The sequence below is a fragment of the Acipenser ruthenus genome, chromosome 20 (genome assembly GCF_902713425.1).
Source record: "Acipenser ruthenus chromosome 20, fAciRut3.2 maternal haplotype, whole genome shotgun sequence".
In the NCBI taxonomy this organism is placed as follows: Eukaryota; Metazoa; Chordata; class Actinopteri; order Acipenseriformes; family Acipenseridae; genus Acipenser; species Acipenser ruthenus.
In genome coordinates, this window is record NC_081208.1 from 9,345,517 (window position 1) to 9,372,513 (window position 26,997).

The 26,997-nt window shown below is 39.0% G+C and overlaps 1 protein-coding gene across 2 annotated transcripts in view; it reads right to left on the reverse strand.

The window, feature by feature from the left end:
- LOC117425599 (transmembrane protein 269-like) overlaps positions 1 to 26,011 on the reverse strand; it is a 41,957-nt gene extending 15,946 nt beyond the window's left edge. Inside the window, exons 1-2 of one of the 2 annotated variants that reach the window (XM_058993452.1) lie at positions 25,755 to 26,011; positions 15,559 to 15,611 (exon numbers count right to left, since the gene is read on the reverse strand). In XM_058993452.1, coding sequence (XP_058849435.1) covers positions 15,559 to 15,611; positions 25,755 to 25,795 — 94 coding nt within the window. In that variant the 5' untranslated portion in view covers positions 25,796 to 26,011. Of the gene's footprint in view, positions 1 to 15,558; positions 15,612 to 17,619; positions 17,970 to 25,754 lie in introns of those variants that run through there. The other variant, XM_058993453.1, reaches the window with a different exon arrangement.
- Positions 26,012 to 26,997: the final 986 nt, after the last annotated feature.

Consider the following 26,997-nt stretch of genomic DNA (forward strand, 5'->3'; position numbering starts at 1 on the left):
CTAAATGAAATGTGAAATATCTACCATGATCATTTTTACTATGGGTTTCTCAGTAAACAGGGCTATGAGGTCAATTTAAAGCAGCCCATTTGTATCTACATTTTGTTTCTTTATTTCTCCTCAATGCAATGGTTTAATTCAAAGCCAGTATTTCTCAAAATATGGGACACATAACAAGGGTTAGTTGTACAAGACATCTTACAGTAATCCACTTATGTGGCAGCTAACCAATCTCTTTTTCTGTTAGTACATGCATCCATAATGTGTACTACTAATGTACATACCAATGTCTGTTTGGTAAAAAAAAATGAACAGTGCTGTGTTGAGGCATAGCACATACTTGGTGACGTGACAGAGTTAAAAAAAGCAGGTCACCTCTTTGTATGTCTGAAAGCAAAAAAGCTTTTGATGACCATAATGTGTCACCATAAATGAGTAAATCCTATTGAAAGTGTCTCAAGCAGTTTGAATGCATTTCTCAAGAAGATGGCACCTGAGCTGTAAGGCATGCAGTTATGGGAGGTCTGTGCCCTGCTTTGAACCCTGCTGGTGGTTGTAAAGAATCCTGCTTGTAACTGAACCTCCCCCTTGCTAGTAACGTGCCTGTCTGGCCACTCGGCATTGAGGTGCTCAGAGGAGGCCGGGCATCATGCTTTACATGTGGGAATAAAGTGTGCAGAAAACAGCAGAGTCCCACCCAGTAATACAATACCACAGATTTTAAACCCTCTACCATTTCCAGGCTTAAAGCCATCGGAAATTACAATAAGTGGGTGCGGCAGGAAACTCTGCTTCCGTTAACAGTGGTTATGGTTTGCTAAAACAGATGTATAGAAGATCTATTAGGATTTTCTGGATCAATCAAAATCAATCACATGCATACTTTAAAAACCAATATGTTGATACCCCTTAGCAATATGTATTAATACAACAAATATATCAACAGTTCACTGCAAATACAAGGTTTCCAGGTGGCAATAAAGCATATGTTGTGCAGTTGTGTCAGTGGTTTTATTTTATATGTAGTGACGTTAGTTTAAGAGGTCCTATTTCCCCCCTCCCCTAATTCATATAAGTGTAAAATACAACTATAGGCTGATTAGTTCTTTATTTTTATCAGCATTGATATTAGTGTATATAAAACAATATGATGCCTGACTGATTATATTGTATGTTTGTAGGTGTTTGGTGGCTACCTCTAATTGAGTATTTCTCACACAGTCTTTGCTGTATCAGGCCTATCATACAAAGATTACAAGAGAAAACACTGTCCACTCGACCTGAATAGAGGCAGCCGCTGAACACTTAAGACATCTAGTTTCACAGACCCTGACTAGCTCGAATCTTGGATTACTTTACCTAAATTAACACTGAGTTGTCCGAGATTAGTGCAAATCAGAGTCTGTGAAACCAGCCTTTAAACATATTATAAGTCATTCAATCTAAATAAAATACAGGTGAAACACTGATATTAACTATAGTTTATGTGGTTTAAACATTTAGAATGCTTGGTCATTGACATTCTGAGTGTGAGCCAGTTTAGCCTACTGCTACTCAATACTTGTATTTATTCTTTAATCTGCTCAATTATTTTACCCCAGTGTTTCTCCCTAATTTAGAATGTCCAATCATGTTCCCCACTTCAGTAATTCCTCACACAGCACAGCAGAACTGAAGGTCAGTGGACGCCCTCCGATCTGATAAGCAAGCCAATTGCCTCTTTACATTAGATGTCAGAGAACTACTGGCCATTAAGTCCAGCCTCTGCTTTGAGCTCACCGGATACCTGGCTAGTAGGGTCCATTGTAGCACGGTAAGGAGAAACAGTCCATTTTGCTTCCTGTAGGAGCACCAGAACTAATGCAATGCTTTTGTGGTATCTTCAATGAAGACTTCTCACAGTGAGGAACATGCATTCCCAATTGTATAACCGACTCTGCAAACCACACCACGACTTTGTCAGGTAAGCCACTTAGGGAACCAAATAGCTTGGCTTTTTAATGTAGAGTTCAAAACTGCCCATTCATGGTCATCAGTTCAGGCCTAGACTCTGCCCTGTCTCAGTGCATCCACAGCATGTAGATAAAAAAACGAGTGAACACGTGTTTAAAATGATCATTTAATATTCTGGAAATCTTGTATTTGCAGAATTAAATCCAACCATCTTCTTATGCTACTGTATGTGTACATACAATTTTGCTGGGGTATCATAAAAGTCTGATCTGTCTAGTTTCTCTGTCACAATAGTATAGAACTGCCCTTTTTCTCTTGAATTCCTGTGCTGAATGCAAAGAGAGTAAAACCTTTTCTTCAACCCCAAGCCACGTCTTGAAATCTCTGAATTCTGTAAAATTCCCATCCCCATATCTAACAACCAAACCACATGCTGAGTTGCTCCCCAGACTAGGTCATGTATCTAACGGCTCTGCTGTAAGAAGGGTTAAGTTCAAGTTCCTACTATTTTGTTTTGCACCCTGAACTTCACGTGTTTCCAAAGCCAGCCGAGTTCAAGAGACTCTTCATCTGAAAGAAAACAGCAGGTCAGATCACAGACAAGCCAACAGTTTTCAAAGCGATCTCGTCTTGGTTTCTTAAATATGAGAGCGCAAACTAATTTCAAATGTTACAAAATATTTGTCAACAGCAAGAACCTTGTTGCTCAAACATTTAATTTGGTAAGGGATTGTATATATTTAGATTTAAGTAAAATCTGAGTTTTTATGGTTTTGAACAAAGAAGCAAAGTTTAGCAGAGGTCTTGTGGTCCTTCGTGTCAATGTGCTGGGTCAGAAAGCTGCTCGTTACAGTCTGACAATCTGAAAGGGTGGTAATATTCTCACATGAAATCCATGCTTCTCAAGTGAAAGATCACACCCAACATGTCACAAGAGATTGTGCCAGACTTCTGTGTCACTTCAGCAGGTCAAATACCAGACAAATTCACACATTGACACGTTTGTGCCGTAACAAAGTATAACAGATTTGCAAGAAATGTATCCGATCCAAAACACATCATCATTATAGAGGCTGGGTTGAATTAGACAACTAGTGTAGAACACAACCCAACTCGTACAATAATTGAATTATATTTTCTCATAAGATGAAGTTGAAAGTGCCAAGTCAGGTTTACTTAAATCTAAACTCTGCCCCTAAGAAAGGCAAACACAAGTTCTTTAAAACCAACCTTTTTCCACTAAGGGACCCACAACATCCCTGGAGGTTTGCTTAAAGGGCTAAAAGCTAATGAACTAATTCAGTAAACCTACCTCGAAATGCATTGCTGGCCACTATGCTTGATCAGAGCTTTTAGATTTAGGAATATTTGAACATCTTAGATACCTGTGTTGTTTGTATTATACAAAAACCTAGAAAAAGTCACATGACCTCAACGAAACCAGTTTTGTACAGAGATCAGTGTTACAGTTGTTGACTTAATATTCTTTACCTCAAAGTCACTACCTAAAGTGGTCTCTGGAATACGAGGCTATGCTATTGTGGTGTCAGCTTTATAAAATTACTGCAACAAAGGGTTAATCCAGAGAATCCTAGAACAAAAGTGGTGTACCAAATATGAAGCCAACATCTCAAAGCATTTAGACTGTATGACCTGGAAAACAAAAAGCCACATGACCACAATGTGCTCCTGTTAACATATAATGAGAAATGTTAACCAACATACATTTAAAAAAATGAAGCATTCAGATGAAGAACCATCTACAGTGTGTGCATTCCAAGCATTTCAGATATTCATTCTATTCATATTTCAAGTGCTTGAGCTCTTCTGTGGGGGTAGCAGCAGCAGATATCCACCATATTGCTGATAGACAAAAGGAGCTCTCTGGCAACCACATTCACGGCTTAACAAGGTCTCTGCTAAAATTGCACATGGTTTTTTTGTGGAATAAATCGCCCTTTAAAAATATATTAGATCAAAACACAGGTTTACCTTTAAGTGTAGTTGTTACTTAATCAAAACTTTGTTTAACATATTGGACAGTACTGCATTTCAGTGTAAGATTTACTAAATTGAATTATAGTTTTTAGTCATTTAAGACAGAAGAAGTGTTTGAACTATTAAATGGACACTTAACAGGTACATCTGTTCTCTCCTCTCATCTCCGTGTGTCATTTTTCAGAGCATCCCTGAAATAAGTAATTCAAATTATTTTATTTTTTTGCAATGGAGTCTCTGGTCTGAGTTGCATCAATCTCAAAAAGACATCAGTATTTGGTGTTCAATTATATGACCTCCTTTTCGACCCAATTTCAAATGTCACCTCACTGCTGTAACCCACTTACCGATTCAGGAAGACCATGAGTTTTGATACGCTGAATTTCGAGCCCTCAAAAACACAAAGGATAGAGTCTCAAAGCTATTTAAGTTTGAAACTTCAGGACGAAGGACTGCCCCCTACACACATTAAGTCATCCAATTCTGGCCTGTCAGAGAAATATATTGATCCCCCATTTACAACCTTGTAGCTTCCCCCTTGATACTCTCGGTTATCAGGCCAGGTGGTGGATTTTGAGTGCTTGCTACTTTCATTTCTGTGAAACGGTCATTACTGCAGTTATTTCCAGACAGGAAAACCTCACCCTATGAAGAAACCAAAACAGAAAATGGTTTCATTTTCAAATCAGAATTGTTTCCTTTGAGCAAAACATTGTACTAATGAGGATTATTAGCTTTGAGAATATAGCCCATGTGAAAAAAGTCATAAATGTGTTACTCTTTGATCAAGTGGTTCTGTGCTGGTATTATTTTATTTGGGGAAAATGCATTAACTATTCTGCAGCATAAACCAGAAAAATACTAACTTTAAAACTAATAAATGAAAGCCTATGCTTCTCATGTCATTTTCTTCTACTTTAAAGACACTGAAGCTAGTATAATAAATCAATAAAACTTACACTTCAGCATTATTACCTGTGGTTTGGTGTCATATTCCAGTTTTGAATAATGGGGAAACAATATGAGAAGCCTATATTGAGACCCTGAAAGTTACATTCTGTTCTTGTTGATGTACCAAAATAAATTATGAGAAGCAGATAGGAAATAAACCCATACTATATATATATATATATATATATATATATATATATATATATATATATATATATATATATATATATATATATATAGCAAGATAGAGCTGTTTAAAAGAGCGGTCTTGTTTTTTTCCAATTTATACTTACAGCACCACACCTTCGCAGAGACAGGGTGGGGTTCACATACCTGAACACAACATCTTTCCAGCACAGCATCAGAGAGACAGGGCAGGATTCACATACCTGAACACCACAACACCTTTCCAGCACAGCATCAGACAGACAGGGTGGGATTCACATACCTGAACACCACAACACCTTTCCAGGATACTTTGACATTCAGGGTGTATTTTTGGGGTTTATGTCCTGTCCGTTTCTCTGAATATATTGTGGTATATCAACACATTTAAAATGTAACTTTCAGGATCTAAATACAGACTTCTTGTATCATTTCCACATTCTTCTCAATCAAACCATGATAATAACCAATAAAAGGTATGTTTTACTGATTTATTTCAATGTCTTTACTTTAGAGTTCACGGCAGTAGTAGGAACAACATGACATGGAAGTCCAAGTGCAAAACAATATATTTGAAAGTTGGACTGACCTGGTTAAGTTGAATTTCAAAATATTTGAGATAACATCCAACTTCATATCTTTAAATATGTGTAACCCAGTACCCTTATGATTTCATTATTGCTACACATGAGCACTGCAAAAAAAACCCAAAACACCTTGTTCTTTTAACTGGATCTCAACTCTCTTGAACAAACAATTTCAAAGAAAAGTTTAGTGCACACTCAGAATGCTCTTCCCCTCTGAGCAGAGGATCCTGCATCATCACATTCGCTTGGGCTACATCCTGGTTAGGGTTCTAGGATTCGTAAAACAAACAAGCCAGAGATCTGTATTTGTTTTCAAACCCATGTTTGAACATGACAACCCAAACTGGGATAGAAGACATTCAATTAAAGTTAAAACAGCCTTCAACAACAAAAATATTACATTCTCAAGCCTTTCCTATTTATTTAATAAAGACAAGTTCCTACAGGCAAAAATATGTTAATTTGGTATGTCATGGAAGACTGCTAGTCATCATTTGCAGAAGACAACATCATGAAAAAAACTCTTGGATGGTTTCACAGACCCCCGATTTGCATTAAGCTTGTATACTAGGTAGTCCCAGATTAGTACTCAGGCTATGTGAAACCAGCCTGTTTTTTTATTTCCTTTTATCTGAGCATGTCAACGATTGATTAATCACCTGATCAATCTGTGATTATATATAAAACCATAGTAAAAGTCTATCCCCCAAAATATGGCAAAATAAGAACTTTCATAGTTCATAGTGTATTTGTAATAAAGAATGACCTTACCCAATGTAATCAGTTCTCTAGATTTTAGTGTGGCTTACATACATAAGCACAGCTAATCAATAAGACAGGAGCCTCTATATATACCCATATTCTGATACTCTCAATAACCTTAACAAGTTTCATCACAAGTAGATAAGCGGGGGATGACTCAAGCTCAACCCATAACAGGGTTTCCATGGCTACAAACATCCTGCAGCAAAAAGACAGAGAGAGTGATTAGTTCCGATGCGAGGTTGCTGACAATTTCCTAACGGAGCAACTGGGAATCTGTTTTCATGGGAATGCTTGTGTACCCTAAATTAAGGGCATTATACAATTACAATGGACACAGGGGTTTCATTGCCGTTATAATTTCTGTGAAAAAAAAAGTATCAAAAACATTTTAAATTACTAGGAAATAATTTTCTGGCACACAAAAACTGCCCTAGCTTGTATGAGGTGAAATGTGGATAACCCTAACCCTAACCCTAACCCTAACCCTAACCCTGCTGTATCTCAGACAACACTTTAGTTAGAATATACTGGGGGTTGGACAAAGAAACAGACCACTGGCCACAACACAGTCAATCTGTTACCAGGGGCAAACAGGGCAGCAATAATTTAACACAATGAATCTCCAGGGTGTTAAAATTGTTCTGAATGATAACAGCCTTTAGTTGGGGAGGAAATCTGTAGCAAATGATATTCTCCAGCCTAAAATTATTCACTAATGTGTGCAGTTTTGGAAATTATAGCATGTCTTCAAATGTGTGTTAGATGTGTTGGCTTGCCCACCTTCAATGAAGCTAAGTCTTTACTGTACATATATTTGGGCCCATTTATACCTAGTTCGTTGGAAGGGGATCATTTGCACTAGAGTTCACTTAACACCCATGTTCAGTTCGTTTTGGCAGTTGAGAAACATAAAAAATATTTGTTTAGCATCACAGTGTGCACTAGATGTGGGTACTAGGATTCACTTGAAAAGGTGGTCTCCGCTCGATTGAGGGGGAACTCTAATTAAAAAATTTTTTGCTTCGGTTCATTTCACACCAGAAAAATTAAAGCGAACTTGAGTTTCTTTTTAAAGTGCATTCAAATGTGTTTGTTTGGTTCACTTGCAGCTACAGCCAGACCACAGTTCTATTGGTTTCTCATTGCACTTTTCCAAACGCACTCTGCTCTCTTGCTGATTACTAGAGCTGAAGTTCTCTCTGGAAACTTTTTCCATCATGCCCAACATGGAAAACACTTTACGTGCTGTGGCTGTGCTGTTCATGGTCTTCTGGTTTATTTGGCGCTTACAACATCAAATCATTGCCGAAGAAATGGAACATGCTGAAAGAGCGTCAAAGTATTATTTTCGGAAAAGCACTGTTCTTTAGGATGAAATGCGTGAGCGACACCTGGTGTTTAAAAGACGTATCAAGCGAAAGCAAATATTACAGCAGCGTGCCTTTTATCATTATTATTATAGCTTGTTGTGAATGTTGTACGCATGACAGCATGGTGAGATACAGATGCAACACGTTTATTGAACTCAGGTGGAGCAGCGCAAATGCAACACGAACGTCTGTACTGCTTTGTCTTGGGGAGTGTATATGGCACAATTATAATGAAGCCAGATGCAATGCATGTGCTAAATCATTATTCAATTGTCATTTCATATATTTTACCTAAGACTTTTCTTTGCCATGTGATAGTTTTTCTATTATGCTTAAAGAACGTGCATGCTGCAATGGTAAATCTCAAACACTGGTATTAGCGTCATTTCATTGAACAGTCCCGGGTTGCGGGTTAGTAAACATGAGCCAAGCTATTAAAGGAAAGTAGGCATCAATATACCTTTTCTCATATGAGGAGCTGTTTCAGACAAGTGTGTCAATGCAGAGAGAGCCACGTGATGCACAACGAGAGACCAAAGCCATTTATATACATATCATCTAAAAAATAATAATAAAATATGTAGAAAGACTGTACACATAATGGTTTTATGAAGACAGGAATTAACTAAAATCATTTAATGTGCATGTTGATTTTTTGTTATATAAAGAGGGCATGTCGTTTTCAGGCTTTATTTTTGAACACGTGACGCCCCTTTCAACTTATTTTGAGCCGATTCTGTTTCTTAATTAAACTGAAGCAAAATGGTAACATTTTAGTTTGTTTTCAGGTGAATTCTAATTCAGATCTTTATAAACAAACTAGCTATGAAAGGGCCCTTTAAGCATTAACCAAAGGATGATTCCGAGTGAAGAAGCACCAAGACCTTCAGGTCAAGGAACGCTTCAGATCAAGCTGCAATATGAGAAACATTTTGGGGACATTGTGCCTTTACAACAGGAATGTACAGAAATGGATTTGCAAGTAGCAACCTCCTCCCACCACTACCATGACAACCCATGACTACAGCTTTCATCATTTTACTTGTTTAAGTAACAGGTAAATATTTTCAATTCTTCACTTTTTAATTTGTCATTATGTGTTCAGTGTGTTGTGCATAAATACATGACTACAGAATTAAGAAAGCAGCCCTGTATTACCTTTCTAGTATGCCTGTGACTACAATTTCATGACAAACAAAATGATGTGTTATGAAGAAGTGTATTTTATAGTTGATAAGACTACATGCTCTCCCTATCTCTTGATTTAATCTTTTAACAAAATATCGTATTGCGACTTGCATGTCAGCTTATGGTGACATTAGTGTATCGTTACACCCTGAATTCTGAAATAAGTTGAAAATAAAGAAAACTTACCTTTACATTGCACTGACCCATGAATTATTAGCAAGTTTGATTATTCTAGATCTAGTCAAACCAATGTTTGTGTTTATTTGCTTTTCTTTTAGGCTGTGCTGTGCTGTGCTGTGCTGTGCTGTGCTGTGTTATAACAGCACGTATCAATTTCTCAGAGGATATATCAATGTCATATTTATAGAAGTGGGGCATTTACATTCTCTGTTGTATATTACAGAATCCATAAAAAAATGAATCAGTCATGTGATGAACAGCCCATTTGCACCACAGTGTAGGCCAGGGGCGACAAAAATCGCTATGTTGGCAACGCTACAACTCGCGCGCAACACAGGACCAATCATTTTATGCTTTGCGTGGTCGCCGATAGCAACGCGAGTCAGCGCAGTGGGAGTGATTTTTAACTGTGAAGGAAAACAACGTTAACGCAAATAAACAAATAAGTAAACAAGCACACACAAAACTGTGCTGTACTAAGATGTATACATGTAAAGAACAGAAGAGAGCGCCTGTCAGTGGATCAGGACCTAAGAGTTGCCTTATCTTCAGTTCCACCCCAGATCAAGTGACTCTGCTCACCCAGGCAGGCCTAGTTTTCATATTAACGGCAATTTGTTGCACATTATTACTCTTGCATTTTGCTCTGCCATCTCTGCTTTTACAAGCGAATCCTCGAAATTAATCTTACTGTTTTCACCAGTTCAAACTTTTTTTTTATATTTTTTATATTCCCTTCTTAATTAATAACAAACAGTTGAATCTTTAAATGGTAACTTCTTTTGTTCAATAATACCAACTTTTACACTGAAATGCACGGCTGTTATATAATTAGCTTTTTTGCGGTCTGCAATTTATAATTAAAAAACTGAAACACTGGGCCATTGGATTTCGAAACATTTAAAATCTTACATGCAGGATAAATTTGAAAATTCTATTACATGGGTATCTAGGCAAAATATGACCTGTTGCTCTGACTTGTATCCTGTGTCACTGAACGGCTTTCACTGTAAACGGCTTAAAAACTGATAAGAAATTCTTTTGAGGGTGGCTTGAATTGTTTTTGGAGATTTAAACATTGAGGCTTTTATTAGAGGGCGAGGAGAAAATAGGGTGCTGTGCCTCAGAAATGATATATCAAGGTGTGCTGCAGCAGAGAGAAGGCTGGGAAGCACTTTGCACGTTTCTGTTTTTGTCCACCTCCTTTAGTGCAGTCCAAGCCGATCTTTTCCAAATATTTTTTGCAAGAAAAGTGATTTAAAAAGTTACATAACCCCGTAGTGTTTACAAGAAACACATGACATTGCCTCTGCTGTATCCTGCATTGTCCATATCGCAGACATTTTTTTTTTTCAACAAATTCCCGATTGTGCTGATATTTTTTATTCACACACCAGAGGTTTGATCGGAATTGTTCGGCAGAAGAATTTCTCTTCTAAAAATCGCAGTGTATCCAGTTCATGCTCCTCCTGCAACAATGCTGGCACTGTGATTGAAATGAGTGCTGTAATGTGGGAACAGAAAACCAGCATTGTTGCAGGAGGGAGTGTAATCTGTAGACACTGCAGGAGGGAGTGTGATCTGGATACACTGCAGGAGGGAGCGTGATCTGGATACACTGCAGGAGGGAGCGTGATCTGGATACACTGCAGGAGGGAGTGTGACCTGGATACACTGCAGGAGGGAGCGTGATCTGGATACACTGCAGGAGGGAGCCTGATCTGGGTACACTGCAGGAGGGAGCCTGATCTGGATACACTGCAGGAGGGAGTGTGATCTGTAGACACTGCAGGAGGGAGTGTGACCTGGATACACTGCAGGAGGGAGTGTGATCTGGATACACTGCAGGAGGGAGCATGATCTGGATACACTGCAGGAGGGAGCGTGATCTGGATACACTGCAGGAGGGAGCGTGATCTGGATACACTGCAGGAGGGAGCGTGATCTGGATACACTGCAGGAGGGAGTGTGATCTGGATACACTGCAATCCTTAGACTTTTTTTTTCTCCTGGTGAACGCTCCTGAATAAATGTTGAGTAATGTATTGTCCAGTTGATTTATGACCCATGATGTGCGATTTAAAATGTCAAAAAAGTCAGCAATATGTATAAAAATATAACACTGCGATATGGACAATACCGGACACAGCAAATGTACAGCATATGTCTTTCTTGTAACACTGCAGGGGATTCTGCAGCATTTTAACATGCATTTCTCTCAGCTAATATATTCTGTGGGAAACACAACTGTACAATACCACTCAACAGTTAGGCGCAATCAAGATGCAGAACACTTTTCTAGGCTGTTTGAAGTTGAAATCTCATGAAAATCGTATGTCTTACCTCAGTTCTGCACTGGGCTTCTTAGTGTTCCCTTAACACTTTCAGTTTGTGTAAGCAGGTAGGTGCACAGCCCCTTGAGGGTCCTTGCTCACTGTCATGAGTAAGGGACACATGTTTCTCCTTTCAAGAATCCTCTAAATGTGTGCATTATACAACCTGTACCCAAACCAGGACCAAGCACTGGCCGACATCGGGGGAAGGATATGACACAAGACAACACGGTCTGTTTGAGATCTGTTTCAGAGCCCCTGTAGTTGTGAGATGTGAAAACAGAGGCTCGCCCTATAGGCTGGGCACCTGCTGAATTCATGAGAAAGGAACTAAATTAGATGAAACAAGTTGGTTTGGTCACAGTTCAAGTGTCCACACAGGTTTTAGGAATTCAATCAAAAATCTTGCCACTGACAGTTTTTATCGCACTGCACGTGACAGCTTGGTTTTACCACATGGCGGGGTCTTGCAGTAAAGCAGTCAGATGATGTGGATCGACATGACAAGTAAAGGCAAGCAGGCATTTCAGATTTTACTTGCGACTGCAATCGGGTATGTTGTACATTTACAATTAATCTTACACATCGCCAATGTGCCTTCCCCTTTAAGAAGCTACAACAGTGGAAGTTTCATGAATATCAATCATAATATAATAAATCACATCATTAATTATGGTGCAGTTAAGTAGAATGCATTTGAGGCCAAATATTTAGCTATTCATGTTATTGCTTAACCATTTTTCATTTTCTGAACTTGATTTTCAAATCCTCTTAGTACTGTGCCACCTGCAGCTGCAGCAACATAGATGGTTTAGTCACACAGTACCAGACTTGTATTCAGTTAATCTCTCAAGCAAAGCCAAGGCTTCGAAACACAGTGCATCAGCCCTTGCAGATTCCCATGTCACTGTAAGGCAATGAAATCAAGGTTAAACAAAAACATGGATTGAATCTGTAACTATGGGGCATGCAAGCATTAACAGAGTGTAGGCAATCCTGTCTGTGGGGGTGCAGGCGGTCAGGCTGTGCCAGGAACTCCACACCTGCATGGTATTAAAGCTCTTGTGATCACTTTATTACAGAAAAGTAAGAAAGCAAACACTTTCCAACAAAAAATATAAAAACAAAAGCCTAGCTCCCACTGACTAACAAAAACACATCTACTGTGTCACCGGTAACGGTAACGGTTTCTCTCAGCAGACACACCCTCTCCTGCCTGTCCACACTGACTGCCTGGCTTCTCTAGCCAAGTACTTTTACAGCGTGTGACCCAGTTAATTGCTCACCAATGAAACAATCAACTTGGCCACCTGTCTCTTAACAGGATGTCCATTTTGGGCTTTCTGTTCCCCAGCGTCCTATGTTGGCCAGATGCTGGAACCTTCTGGTTTGTTACAGCGCCCCTCTGGCCAACACAGGTATTTCACTGCAGTATATGCACTATATTTAAGGCTTCTGTTTTTCAATCATTTTTCTGTGGTTTTATGTATGAAATTATAGTTTTCGGTTACTTTTGGGTGTTTTTTTTCTGTTCCAATATGTATAGTAACTTGGCACACTTGTACCTTCTTTCTTTTGCTGTCTTCTACAATCAAATCCTTATGGTCACAGGCATATTATTCTGGGTTTTGTGTGTTTACGCAGTTTTTTACATTTCGTCAAAATCTGCAATTCTGTTTTAAACTCCACAAGCGTTGTAAATACTCCCTATCGAACTGTAATATAGCCTAAAATCCCACGGGCAAGAACAATCCTCTGTTTCTAATTATAATCTTGTTTTAAATCTCACAAGCGTGTGCAATCCTCCAATAGAAATGTAGGAATTTGCTGCCACTTATTAGTTGGGATGGGTTTAAAGTACTGAATCAATGCAGATACAAGTCAGGAAGGAGGGACACTGCCCAACTACACTGGGAAAATGTGGTTTTTTTTCATAGGTTATTTTATTTATTTTTTTTCACCAGGAATGGGGTGAAGCCAATGTGAATTGAGTAACCATTCCCAGTGTTTTTCCTGTGTTTATTGGATATGCACCGTTTTATTTATTTTTTGTTTCGGGAGTGTTTTATTACTGTTAAAACTTAAAATCAGAAGCCTTAACTATATTTCAAGTCCAGTGTTTTCGCAGTGCCACACTGTCACTGTCTGGGCTTCAGTGAGAGCTTTACACACAGCCAATGTTAAAAGTAACTATTTCCCACAGTTTCCCACTCTGCAGTTAAAGTGAAACATGAACAGAACCCTAAAATATGTATGAGGTCGCATTCACTGAGAATTTTCTCCAATGTAGAAATAAAATAAAAGAAATAAATATATATAAAAATGAACACTTGACTGTAGCGTGTTAATTTAAGACATTATTTTACAAATGTACAATAATTGTATCAGTTCTGTAGCAATACTTTTACAGAGAACTGGTGCTAGCTTACAATATTGTAATGTGTCAATAAAAGTGCAAAAAACTGACAAATAGATTCAAAATAAGTAGGTTATTTTAGGGTACTATTATTTTACAAGCAACTTTATTGTAATAAGATAGCTGTTAGCAAATGAGTACTTTCGTAACACTTAGATAACAAATGTATAACACATCAGTTACAAAAAATGTAATGTAGTTCAGATTATAAATCCAATGTATAAATCTGCAATAGACTCTGCTTTTTTGAAGGTTGATGCAGTATATTGTTTGTATAACCTGCAGACTCTCCCAAGTTCTGTCGCAGCCTCCAAGCTGCCACCTGATTAAAGAAACCTCATCTCTTTTAGCTTTATCTTTCCTAAAAAAAAGCAAGAGAACATGACCACAAACAAACCAGCAACATAACCTGTCGGGTGCATTTGCTGTCTACTGGCAAGTTTCCAGCATACCCCATCCTTTACTTCTACATCAGCATTCTGTACATTTACATAACATAACGTCCATCTTCTTACGGCCGGTACATTTAAAGAGCAGCCGTGAGATGGCAACTTAATTAAGACCTAAACAATCAGGCCTTCTAGAGATGATTCAAGTATTCGTTTATTTTAACTCTATACACTTCTTCCTGTTTGTGCTCTAATCACAGCCATGGGAAACATTTTACAGGTTCTTTCAGATGTTGCTGTTTATCAGAAAGGACACCTTCGTTTCAGCAGGGTCACTGATTCAAAAAATCAAATGAAGGAATAACCATCCTTGCAAATGTGCTCTGGTATGAAAGTAATACCTCATTTCCATCTGCTACTGGTTCCAGTGAATTCCCTGTTTCCATATGCCTCTTAGAAGTGCCAGCTTAGGGTTGAGTTTTATCTGCTTCACTGTCATAATACTTGGGTTGCATTTCTATACTATACTGTCAATCTTAATTACTTTGTCAACCCCCCCCCCCCCCCCCCCAATTAAAACAAGCACGTCAGTGAGATTACCATAATCAGCTTTCTCGTGCAAAACATTAATTTATTAGAAGGACAAATGTTACATTAAATATCCCTAGATTCTCATACTTTCAATAACGTTTGCTAAACAATGTCCAGAACAAGTTTTATTACAACTAAATAAGCACTTCCAGTGGAATCGTAAGCGTGTATTTTAATAGAACATCCAAATTGAATATTGGGAGGCAAAATCTTGACGGGGCATTCCAAAAACATGCAAGTGTGAAACATAGACAGACAGAAAGGAGGCTGTGTGGTCTAGTGGTTAAAGAAAAGGGTTTGTAACCAGGAGATCCCCGGTTCAAATCCCACCTTAGCCACTGACTCATTGCATGACCCTGAGCAAGTCACTTAACCTCCTTGTGCTCTGTCTTTCGGGTGAGATGTAATTGTAAGTGACTCTGCAGCTGATGCATAGTTCACACACCCTAGATTGTGTAAGTCACCTTGGATAAAGGCGTCTGCTAAATAAACAAATAATAATAAAACTGGGATTTACAAATGGAAATGAGGTATTTTTGGCATTCTCCACGGATCTCCAGGGTTTCTAGTACTAGTCTACAGCAGTACTAAATATAACCAAGTAACAATCTGGAAGCTGGACTACAAATTCAGTCGAGAATGTTCTGAAAGCTACTGTCCAGGATTACTCACCAGTAGGGGGTGTCAGCATGAACATGGTGGCTGAAGTTTGTAGAAGCTCAACACTGCAGATAGAATCAAGCAGGAATATTGTGTTAGCAGCTGGTTTACTTTATTGTGGCTTCTTACCAAGGTCATGTTTCAAACTTGGCAAAACACCTCAGTTTTGAGTAAAGAGCTCATACAGGTAAACAAGTGCAATTCCCTTTGACTTTTTTTTTCTGTGAACAAGGGTAATGTCATATCAGAACGTAAGGTTTGTAAACATTAAGTACAAGGGATATGTGAAAAACATCAACATTGTTAATACCGGTAATTTCCAGAGGTTAAAACAGTGTGGCAGGGAAAGGGTCAGTTTCTACTGGACACCAGCTGTATACTTTACTGAGAGACTTCAAGAACACAGTGTGTGTCTTTAGATTAATGTATATCTTTAAGTCAGTAAAATGCCAGGATCGGTAACAATTTAATACAGTCAGTTCTCATGAATATGAATTTCAAATCTGTCTTACCAGTGATTCTTATTATCAGGAGTCTAAGCCAAATGCAAACTGTCCGTTTTTATTGGTTAGAGTAATACTGAAATCACATTTATAATTACAGTACAATGAAAAGTATTAATTAAAAGTGCTGTGCATTTGATTGAAGATACAGTTGTAAGTGACCTTTTAAAAAGTTTCCATTGCAACTAACCCATATAAAAATAATCAGTAAAAAGTGCATTTCTGTCAGTTTGATATGTGTTGCTTGAATTGAAATTGCCAGTGTTGTTTGCTGCACTGGCAACCACAATGTAATTAATGTGTGTTACTTTCACAGGAAGCATGGACTCTCGACTGCTTTATTGCAGAGAAAAAAACCATCACACGATGGTCCAAACCTAGAACTTAGGCCCGCCTCCCGAAGAAGCAACTAGAAAAGATTTGATGTGGTCGGCATAAAGCTTGCGTGCGTTTCAGACGTACATTATTTGAACTAACAGAGAAGTACGTGTTAACGTGCACGTAACAACTAGATACATGAATGTAATACACGTTCCATTTGTATTTTTTAAAAACACCGCAATGTGCCGTGCGTTAAACAAATCAGAAATACTAAAAGAAACGGAAATCACTGAAAATACTAGTCCACACGTTCGTCGCTGAATTTAAGTTTTTGTAATATTGCTAAATTCAGCACTATTGGGCTTAATAGTCATTAATGTGTACAATCTCAGAGTTCATAAAAATGATGCAGTGTGGCGTGTACAGGTAATTAGCATGCATCACATGAAAAAAGGTAATACAATCTATTTTAAATATATGTATGTAACCTCACAATAAACTTCAGACCTGCAAATAAGCAGAATGCTGTACATGACTAATATTATAATTGCTACAAAACGGCGCTCTAACAGTAAAGCAACATTTCTATTTACCAGCAGTAATTCACTGCAGTCTAATAATTTACTGCACTTGAGGACTATCCAGGCATGCGCACGGTCACAAGAAATTGAGAATGCAAATTAAGGAATGAAAGTTCTAGAATATACAGATGAGGTTACTGCAGGTGAACATTTTTTTTGTGAGAAACTCCGAGGTAGTGCTGCGCATGTAAAAAAAAAAAAAAAATGGTCTCCGTGATGCAGCAGTATTTGTTTTTGCTGGTGGAAAGGTGCAATGGCTGCACTGACAACTTTCTATTTTAAGAAAAATAATAATGTAGATTCAATGTCTCCATCATTACAACAATGTATGTTTTTTGTATCACATAAAATCACAATGTTATTATTACATTAAATAATAAACCATACAGTAATAATAATAATAATAATAATAATAATAATAATAATAATAATAATAATAATAATAATAATAACGTTATCAATAGGTTAACTGGTCGAATAACACAATGAGAGTGGTCAGATTAAGGTGGACTACTCTGCGGCTATTTATTTTGCAGATCCCTGAATAATTACATTGAAAAAATGACCTTCATTCAAATCGGTCCAGTTGTGCAATTGCAGCTGCATTAATATTAGGAAATACACAGTCCACCTTAAATTGTGGCTAAATGAAGAATGAATGGACTTACCTGCACAAATGAAATTATTAGTTATTGTCGCTTTAGGAATATGATTTTTCTTCCACTGTTTTATGGTTTTTAGATTAGCCTCTATTCGTTGATGACAAATATTTATATGTTATTTTAATTTTTTTGTTTGTTTTTTTTAAGCACCGGTAACTGTATTCAGTTTAATTCTGTGGTCCGCTCTGCCTGCACAGTGCCGCGCTGTTCACTGCCTGTATAATACTGTAGGTAGCAAGCTCTTCAGCGCTTCTCTTTTAAAGGGCACGCATTGATCTTCGTTGGAAAATCCCACCGGAAATGACGCTACAACATCGAGATATTTCTATTTTACTCACTGGCGTAAGAAGTTGTCCGATAATAAAGCAATACTCGTTATAGTGGAGGCAGGCAAAGAGCTTCTTTGTTTTTAAATGGTCTTCACAATGGAGGCACTCCTGGTATCAACAGAAGGAAAACAAACGCGTTTGTCCTTGCTAAATGCAACCTGTCTTTAGTGATCACGCTCTGTATTCCGAATTGCAGCATATATATATATATTACAAAACCATACATAAGTGCTAAGTAGTTATTTAAAATAAACAAATAACACCGGTAAGTAATGTTATATATATATATATATATATATATATATATATATATATATATATATATATATATATAGGTTTCATTATTGATTTATCTGCTTTGCAAGGACAAACGCGTTTGTTTTCCTTCCATTGATACCAGGAGTGACTCCATTGTCAAGTCCATTTAAAAACAAAGAGGCTCTTTGCCTGCCTTTGCAGTAGGTCCATGAAAAAAAAAAAAATCACAAAAAATGTATTGTAAAATTAAATTGTCTGGAACTGTCCAAGGATACAGTTTCAAAAAACAAAAAAAAAAAAAAATAAAAAAAAAAAAAACAATTCCATTTGCACTGATACAGTTCTTAAATTGGTGTCGAATAAAAACTAAAAAAGGATTTACTTTGCAATTAAATGTCCTATTGTAAGTAACTCTGCATATAATGCACAGTTCACAGCCTACCTCTGTAAAGTGCTTTGTGATGGTGCTCCACTATGAAAGGCGCTATATAAAAATAAATAAATAAATAAATATATTATTATTATTATTATTATTATTATTATTATTAATAATAATAATAATAATAATAATAATAATAATAATAATAATAATAATAATAAACAAGAACCCTGGTGAAATGCATGAGTGTCAATCTTGTGTAAGAATCTCCATATTAACCAGTCCTGAGGGACAAGGCCGGATTAACACATAGGCAAACTAGGCACCTGCCTAGGGCCCTGTTTTTTTAAACAGATACATTTCAACCGAGGCAGTGTATCTCTAAGAAGTGCCTTTCAGGAAAAACTTCATTCATATTGGTTTGCTGGCATATGTATTGGTTCGCTGGCATATCTATTGGTTTAATGTGGCATATGTATTGGTTTGCTGGCAAGTTCCAAAGATCAAAATTCAGCTGGCAGTCGCATGTCAGAATGGGAAAATGCAATATGCAGCGTATTGAAACACTTCTTATCTCAAGTGTATTAAAAAGTGCGTTGGATATTCAAGTTGTCTGATAAATAATGGTATTGTTACTATATGTATTGTGTATAGAAATATACTTGCTATTTCTACCCTAAAGATTTACTTTCTGTATAATTTATGGGCAGCAGTGTGGAGTAGTGGTTAGGGCTCTGGACTCTTGACCGGAGGGTCATGGGTTCAATCCCTGGTAGGGGACACCGCTGTTGTACCTTTGAGCAAGGTACTTTACCTAGATTGCTCCAGTAAAAAACCCAACTGTATAAATGGGTAACTGTATGTAAAAATAATGTGATATCTTGTAACAATTGTTATTCGTCCTGGATAAGGGCGTCTGCTAAGAAATAAATAGTAAAATAGTAGTAATTTCCATTAGTAGAAATAGAGCACTGTCGCTTTAAGTAGCGCCAAGTTAAGTCTCGGGTGGTGGAGGTTAAGGCGAAAGTTGGAGGAATTTAGTTTAGGCCCCAGGGCTTTGAATATCTTACTGTTTAAAGCTTGTTTAACAATTATTTTGAATAAAGAAACTGAATATGTTGAAATACAAGAAGTAATGTTTCGTATGCAATTCTTCGATGTTCCACGGGGAGTACGAGTAACTTACTGTATAAAGCAGAGAGGCAGTATTGCGGAAAACACCCGCAACAGTAGAGTTAATTTGGGGATGTTTTACAGTGTAGTTTTACAGTGTAGCACCAAAGCGCATCATTTGTAAGAATGAGAAAATGCAATAGGGAGCGTTTTGAAACATTTCTTATCTCAAGTGTATTAAGAAGTGCGTTGGATATTCAAGTTGTGTGATAAAGAATGGTATTATTACTGTAACTAGATCGTTTTGCGATGTTTGTCGGCACATGGGACGTTTTAAAAGTCTTTTATCTCAAGTTTGTTTAAAAATGCGTTGAATATTCAAGATAATATTCAACATAAGCAATCAGTACAATCATGGGATTTGACGCAGGCTTCAGGTTTTTCTGAATTTATTTTGAAATGTATTTAGCACACCGCCTTCAATTGAACTGTTTCTGGCAGATTCGGTCAGTCGTTCAGTTCAGAGCAGTTTCGTCATAATTAATAACCATAATTGACCGTTTCTGATCAAAACCATGTATAATCGCTTAAAAACGAAAATGATACCTTTTGCAAATTGGTTTAGCGTGAGTTAAGCTAATATATATATATATATATATATATATATATATATATATATATATATATATATATATATATATATATATATATATATATATATTATTTGTTGTTATTCATATAAGAAGAGGGGCCCAGAAGTGAATGTTTGCCTTGGGCCCCGTGATGGGGGTCCCCGGTTCAAATCCCACCTCAGCCACTGACTCATTGTGTGACCCTGAGCAAGTCACTTAACCTCCTTGTGCTCTGTCTTTCGGGTGAGACGTAATTGTAAGTGACTCTGCAGTTGATGCATAGTTCACACACCCTAGTCTCTGTAAGTCGCCTTGGATAAAGGCGTCTGCTAAATAAACTAATAATAATAATAATGGGTTAATCCATCCGGTCCTGCTGAGGGAAGCAGTAGGCGGGTTCACAATTTTCTTCAGAAGACGGATTTGCTGAATGCAAGTGCGAGCGGTTGTGTAATTTGTTATTTTATTGGATGTTGAGCTCCAGGAAAAAGGATGGGTGGGGGGGTGGGGGGGTGGGGGGGATATACTGTACAGGGCATTGTGGTGATTGGACCTGCGCAGGTGACAACCTCATAAACCGCCAAAGACAACATTTATCCACTAGATGTTTTCAAAACAGGACAAATTTAGCTGGAAAACCACTGAATATGCAGGCAGGTAATTATGAATTAAATACAGAACATTAAAGAGTACATCAGCCTTTTCAACATTTTCTTTTGCCTTTTTTTATTTTTTGTCCAGAATAAAAAAGCTATAGTAAAACTCCACATGCTTTACCATGCTTCGGACCCTCACACTGTATCCTATTGTAACGGCGCATACAGACGGAATGCTGTGGCTGCACCATTGTTATGGACGGGCCTAGTTAAAAGCAGTACCAGCCCTGCAGGGCGCAGAGCTCCTGCGTGCACAGAGCAGAAAAGCAGTGCTAGGAGCTTGCAGACTAGCCTGTGAAACACACTGTGAACGCTCCTGGGTAACACGAATGGGAGCTGGACCTTGCAAGAGTTGCAAGAGACTGTTCCTCATAGACTTATGTTGGGGAGGAGTGCTGAGGGTCTTGTTGAACAGCTATCCCAGCTGTGACTACTGTGAATATAAGAATTGCCATTTGGACCTGAATCTCATCCCATTTTGTCTCATCTCTCTCCTCTATTCCTTTTTCTCTCTAAATAGCTGGTACACTACAATGGTGCCAGGGTGGGATGGAAAGTGATCGGCAACAGGAGAAGGCACCTTTCAGAACTGCTGGTGAGAGCCATTCACCGAGCTGGAGGCAGAGAGTGGAGCCAGTGACAAGCAGCAGGACTTAGACACCCAGCGGAGAGCAGCGAAGGGGACTATGGAGAGGTGCAGCAGCGTGAGAATCAGCAAACCCCCAAAATATAGTGCCAAAGTAGACTGGGATGCCTTCCAAGCCCATCTGAGCTGATCGCACAGCTGGGGGGTGGACAGAGCACAAAAAAGCCTTGTCAAGGAGACACTGCCCTGTCTCCTAATGCTTTCCTCCAGACAGCTGCTGGATTACACCGCCCTTACCAGTGCGTTGCGGAGCCGTTTCGGCAGCCAGAACGAGCTCCGTAGAAGGATCGGGAAGCCGGGCGAAACCTTGCGGGAACTAGCGGCCGCCATCGACAGGCTAACTAAGAAAGCTTATGCGCACATACCACTGAGGGTCCAAGAGGAGCTCGCAAGGGACTGAAGCCAGGGAGCTGCAAGCTCAGGACAGCTTAACCCACCGAGAATGTGTAGATGGGAAACTGTGGGCCCGTTGACAGCACATCTGCATGCCACGTCCAGCCTCCACAGCCGGGAATGGTCCAACAGTAGCCCAGCTCAAGACCTTCTCCACTGGCCAAGGGCTATGGCAGTTCATGCCGTTCGGGCTGTGCCATGCACCTGCCAAGTTCAAGCGACTGCTGGAGAAAGCATTGAACGGGGTCCCACCACAGCGCTGCCTGGTGTGCCTCTACGCTCCCTGAACTAAGTGCTGCAGCACCTGGAGGCAGCCGGCCTGAAGCTACACCCGGACAAGTGCGTCTGATGCAGCAAGATGTCAGCTTCTTTGGACACCAACTGGACGAGGAAGGCATAAAAGATCACTGCCGTCCGGGACTGGCCCGTTCCCTCAGATCAACGCCATCTGCGGGGGTTCCTGGGGCTCGCCTCATACTACCGCTGCTTCATCGCCATCTGCTGAGGAAGGAAGAGCTGTTTGTCTAGACCGAGGCATGTTAAAATGCCTTTGACAGCCTGTGGGAGGTGCTGACCCAGGCACCTGTGCTTCTGCCACCTGATCCCACTCAGCTGTTCCTGCTCGATACTGATACCAGCAATGAGGGGAAATGGGCAGTCCTGTCCCAGCAGTGGCCAGATGGGGAACAAGTGGTGGCATACTTCAGCCGGTCCCTGAACAAAGCTGAGAGATGGCATGACCCAACGGGAGCTGTTTGCAATGGTGGCCACAGTGCGCCATTTCTGCCACTACATCTGCAGGCTACTACACCATTCGCATGGACTACGCTGCACTACAGTGGTTGCTGACGTTCCTGGGCTGGTGGCAGGGAACAGGAGCTGATCACGGCGGAGCACACAGGGGGCGTGGAGCGGGCACAGCACCAGCCGGAGATGGAGGGCTGGGCAGCAACCATAACTTGAAGCAAGCTATCGACCGTGATCATAGCGGAACGGAGACGGCAACAGGCGTGGGCCTAGTTAAAAGCAGCACCAGGCCTGCAGGGTGCTGAGCTCCTGCGTGCACAGAGCAGAAAAGCAGTACTTTTTATTAGTACAACAACTTGTAGTAATTTAAAGAGCAGTGGTCACTCCAGATACAACTCACAATCCTAATCCCCTTTCTCTTTTCCCTCTCTTTTACTGCTTCCTTGCACCTTCCCACTCTATCGAAAGCCCTGGTTACACGAGTATTGTCAACGTTCTGGCAACTGCGTGGCAACGCGATTGCTTGAGTGGACAGCAATCCTACTCCAAGCAACAGGTTCCATGCAATATCCAATCAGAGCACTGGTGTGTGTCACGTGATTCTGTCTGCTACAGTGAAAACAACAGTTGAAATGGAAACGAAAGCCGCAATTACGGACTCAGGAGAAAGAAATACTTCTCATAGAGTTTTATGAAGGTTGGTCAACACATTGTTATTTTGGTAGTGGACTATTTTGATAACCAATGCTGGGAGAGTTACTTTTAACAAGTTTTTAAAACTACTTAAAATCTTTGGCCAACTATTGTTAACTACGCCGAACTGCACCTCTGTTCAGGTCTCCCCTTCTTAATATTTAAAATACCTTTGTATAAAAGACAGCAATAATAATAATAATAATAATAATAATAATAATAATAATAATAATAATAGGGGAATAAAAATGTAGCTACTGTAACTCTGCTAAACCGATGTCCATATTATGTTATTTTGTTACCTTTTTTAAAACGTTCCTCTGCAGCATTGTAATATAACCATAAAAGGCTGTTTTTTTATTATGACTATATATATATATATATATATATATATATATATATATATATATATATATATATATATATGCTGCTTTTTGTAATGAAGGTGGATTTAATTATTCTAATTGAACTGTTTAGAGCACAAATTCCTCTGGGATCCGAGGGATGAACAATATTTTAGAAGAGCAAAACGAGAGGCAAAACTCTCTGAACTCAGTGGGATTCTAGGCGTTAATGGCACGGGAACAGCATATACAATAGATATTTTACAGCATTTAAAGAAATTTTTATCTATGTGTAGTACTGTATGTTAAATTGAGTTTTACATATTTGGCTTATTTGCTTTTATTCTGTAAATGTTACTACTTTATTATTATAATTATTAGTTGTTCAATTATTTAAAGATGACAGTAATACTAAATAGTTGTACTGATGCTTGGCATTTGTAAGTATATGACCTGAAAACCAGAACCACGTGACGTAGTTCTTAAATATGATTGGATATTGCTTGGATTAAAGGCAATTTGTATCGAATGCGAGTTAACTGTTAGTTGTATCGTGTAACAGGTCAAATCCCCCGCGGTGACGTCACAGGCAACACGTTGCTACAATTTATGTTGCCAGTGCATTGACTCGTGTAACAAGAGCCTAAGGTGGCTCCACTGTGACATAATGTCCAGCTAAACATTACAAAAACCATTAACAGAAATATCTGTTAACTGTTTTACCACAGTTAACTTTATAAGGGAAGGTAATACCTCAAAATGTATTTAATGTTTCTCAATGGTCTTTTACTTCCGAAGTACCCTGTGTGATATTATTTCCCCAAAAAGTGATACGAGTACAGTGTCTTCCTTGCTTAGCTGCATATTACCTCTGACAACCGGCAGCGTTTGCTTGCTACATGTAATAGAAGCTGAACAAAGAGTTAGCCAAGAGACTGCTTGTCTTGTCGTGCAAATGAGGGTTTCCAGCCCTGGAATCCCAGCATGGTGCAGGACACACTCACTATAACACGACAAATAAATAATAAAGTACTTTTAATATGAATAGTGTCCGATTATTAGCATGTGTGTCTCACTCTGTATCTTTGTTTACTGTAGAGATGATTCTGAACTTAAGCCTGGAATAACAAGGATGTTACTGGAAGCCGTGTTGTCAGCTGCATAGTTCTCCAATGACAAATCATTGTTGGCAGGGCCTTTTTGTCCAAGAGCCAGAGACTGTTCCGAGCCTTCTCTGGGGGTAACACGATCCTCAAGAATAATTAAAAGGTTGTCACAGAGGAAAAAAGTATTCCATTCCACACACATCACAAGAGCTCCTAACTTTAGCAGCAGTATTACTTGGTTCTCATGAATACATTCTGCACTGTCTGATATATTAATATATTATAGACTGCTCAGGATCTTTCAGCCATTCAGAGCACACGTTTCCCCTTCTGTATTCCACAACACATCACACAGAAACCCTATTCATCCACCATCACCTGCTTCATATGCTAAATAAAGTTTGGTCATGAATAGAAAACAAATATACTGTAGCTGGATTTTTTAATTTGTATATCAACAGTATACAGTATTTAATATAGTTACTGGACTGCAAGTGCCTGTGTATGGGTTATATTGATGCTGTCACTGCATCCTCCACACCAGGTTCCACTGCCACTGCATCCTCCACACCAGATTCCACTGTCACTGCATCCTCCACACCAGGGTCGACTATCACTGTGTAACAGTATAGACTTTAACTTAAATCTAGTGCCACAGCGAAATATATATATGTCCATAAATCCAAAGCACAGTCCCGGAGTATATCCAATTTCTAAAGACCTCAAAAACAGAAAGAAATCTCAAATAATCGAGAGAAAAAAATAGACACAAAAACAAAACACGAATGGCCATTCAAAAACTGTAAATCCCAATACCAAAAGAGAAAAAACAAAGTTGATCTCACCCAGACTGCTCCAGTAACTCCAAATGCTGGTTCCTTTTCATTGTAGCTTACAGTTTGTAAAAGCCTTTGATGAAAGCAAACTGACCCAAACAAGGAATCCCATCTTTAAACTTGTAGGGTAATTAGGGTTAAAATTGCATCTTAAATTGTTAGATCAGTTGCCAACAAATTACTTTGATATACTTTTAAAGAAATTAGAAAACAAAGGAGATAGCAACCAAAAAATCTAAACAAAGTGAGCCTAACCACAAAAATGGCTTCCCCCCATCACTTCCTTCTTCCCCTATGTTAAACTAACTGCAGGCAGACACCCTGCTAAAAGCCCGCCCCCTTTCAGGTAAGTAACTCTGGAGAAAAAGCAAAACTGTGCCCTGAGGAAGAATTACCACAAAACTGTAAATAGACAGGCCACTGAAAAAACACAGGTACAATGAACCCATACATATATATATATATATATATATATATATATATATATATATATATATATATATATATATATATATATAAGCCCTAAAAGCTCTAAATAAGAAACAAGGGCATAATGAAGTACACAATAAGAAAAAGAGAGCTGTGAATGTTGAACGAAAAGGATCGCCTGGCCAGGCTGTCTGTTATTCCATTTATGAATACACAGGTGATGCTTTCACTGCATCACATTATGTGGCCACTGCCACAACTACATCCTCCACACCAGGGTCCACTGTCACTGCATCCTCCACACCAGGGTCCACTGTCACTGCATCCACACCAGGGTCCACTGTCACTGCATCCTCCACACCAGGGACACTGTCACTGCATCCTCCACACCAGGGTCCACTGTCACTGCATCCTCCACACCAGGGTCCACTGTCACTGCATCCACACCAGGGTCACTGTCACTGCATCCTCCACACCAGGGTCCACTGTCACTGCATCCTCCACACCAAGGTCCACTGTCACTGCCTGCCAGGTTTCATTGTTGTGTAGCATGTTTATTTTCCACTGTGCTGGAAAGCAGGTAGTGGTACTTTGTATAGCTGTTCTGTTCCATACAGTCATGCTCACTACCTGCATTCAGTGCTATTGTGCGTATTAACAGCTTTGCCAATTTCCGAATTGATGGGAAGTAAGCCATAATGGATGAGCAAGATTCATGTGCAGTTTGTTATGAAAGAGTAGGGCATTCATAGTTGTATGGGCCCGTGGAGCCCGAGCTCCAATAATATTCTGGAAAGCGGGCCCATCCCACCAGTGTTTCAGC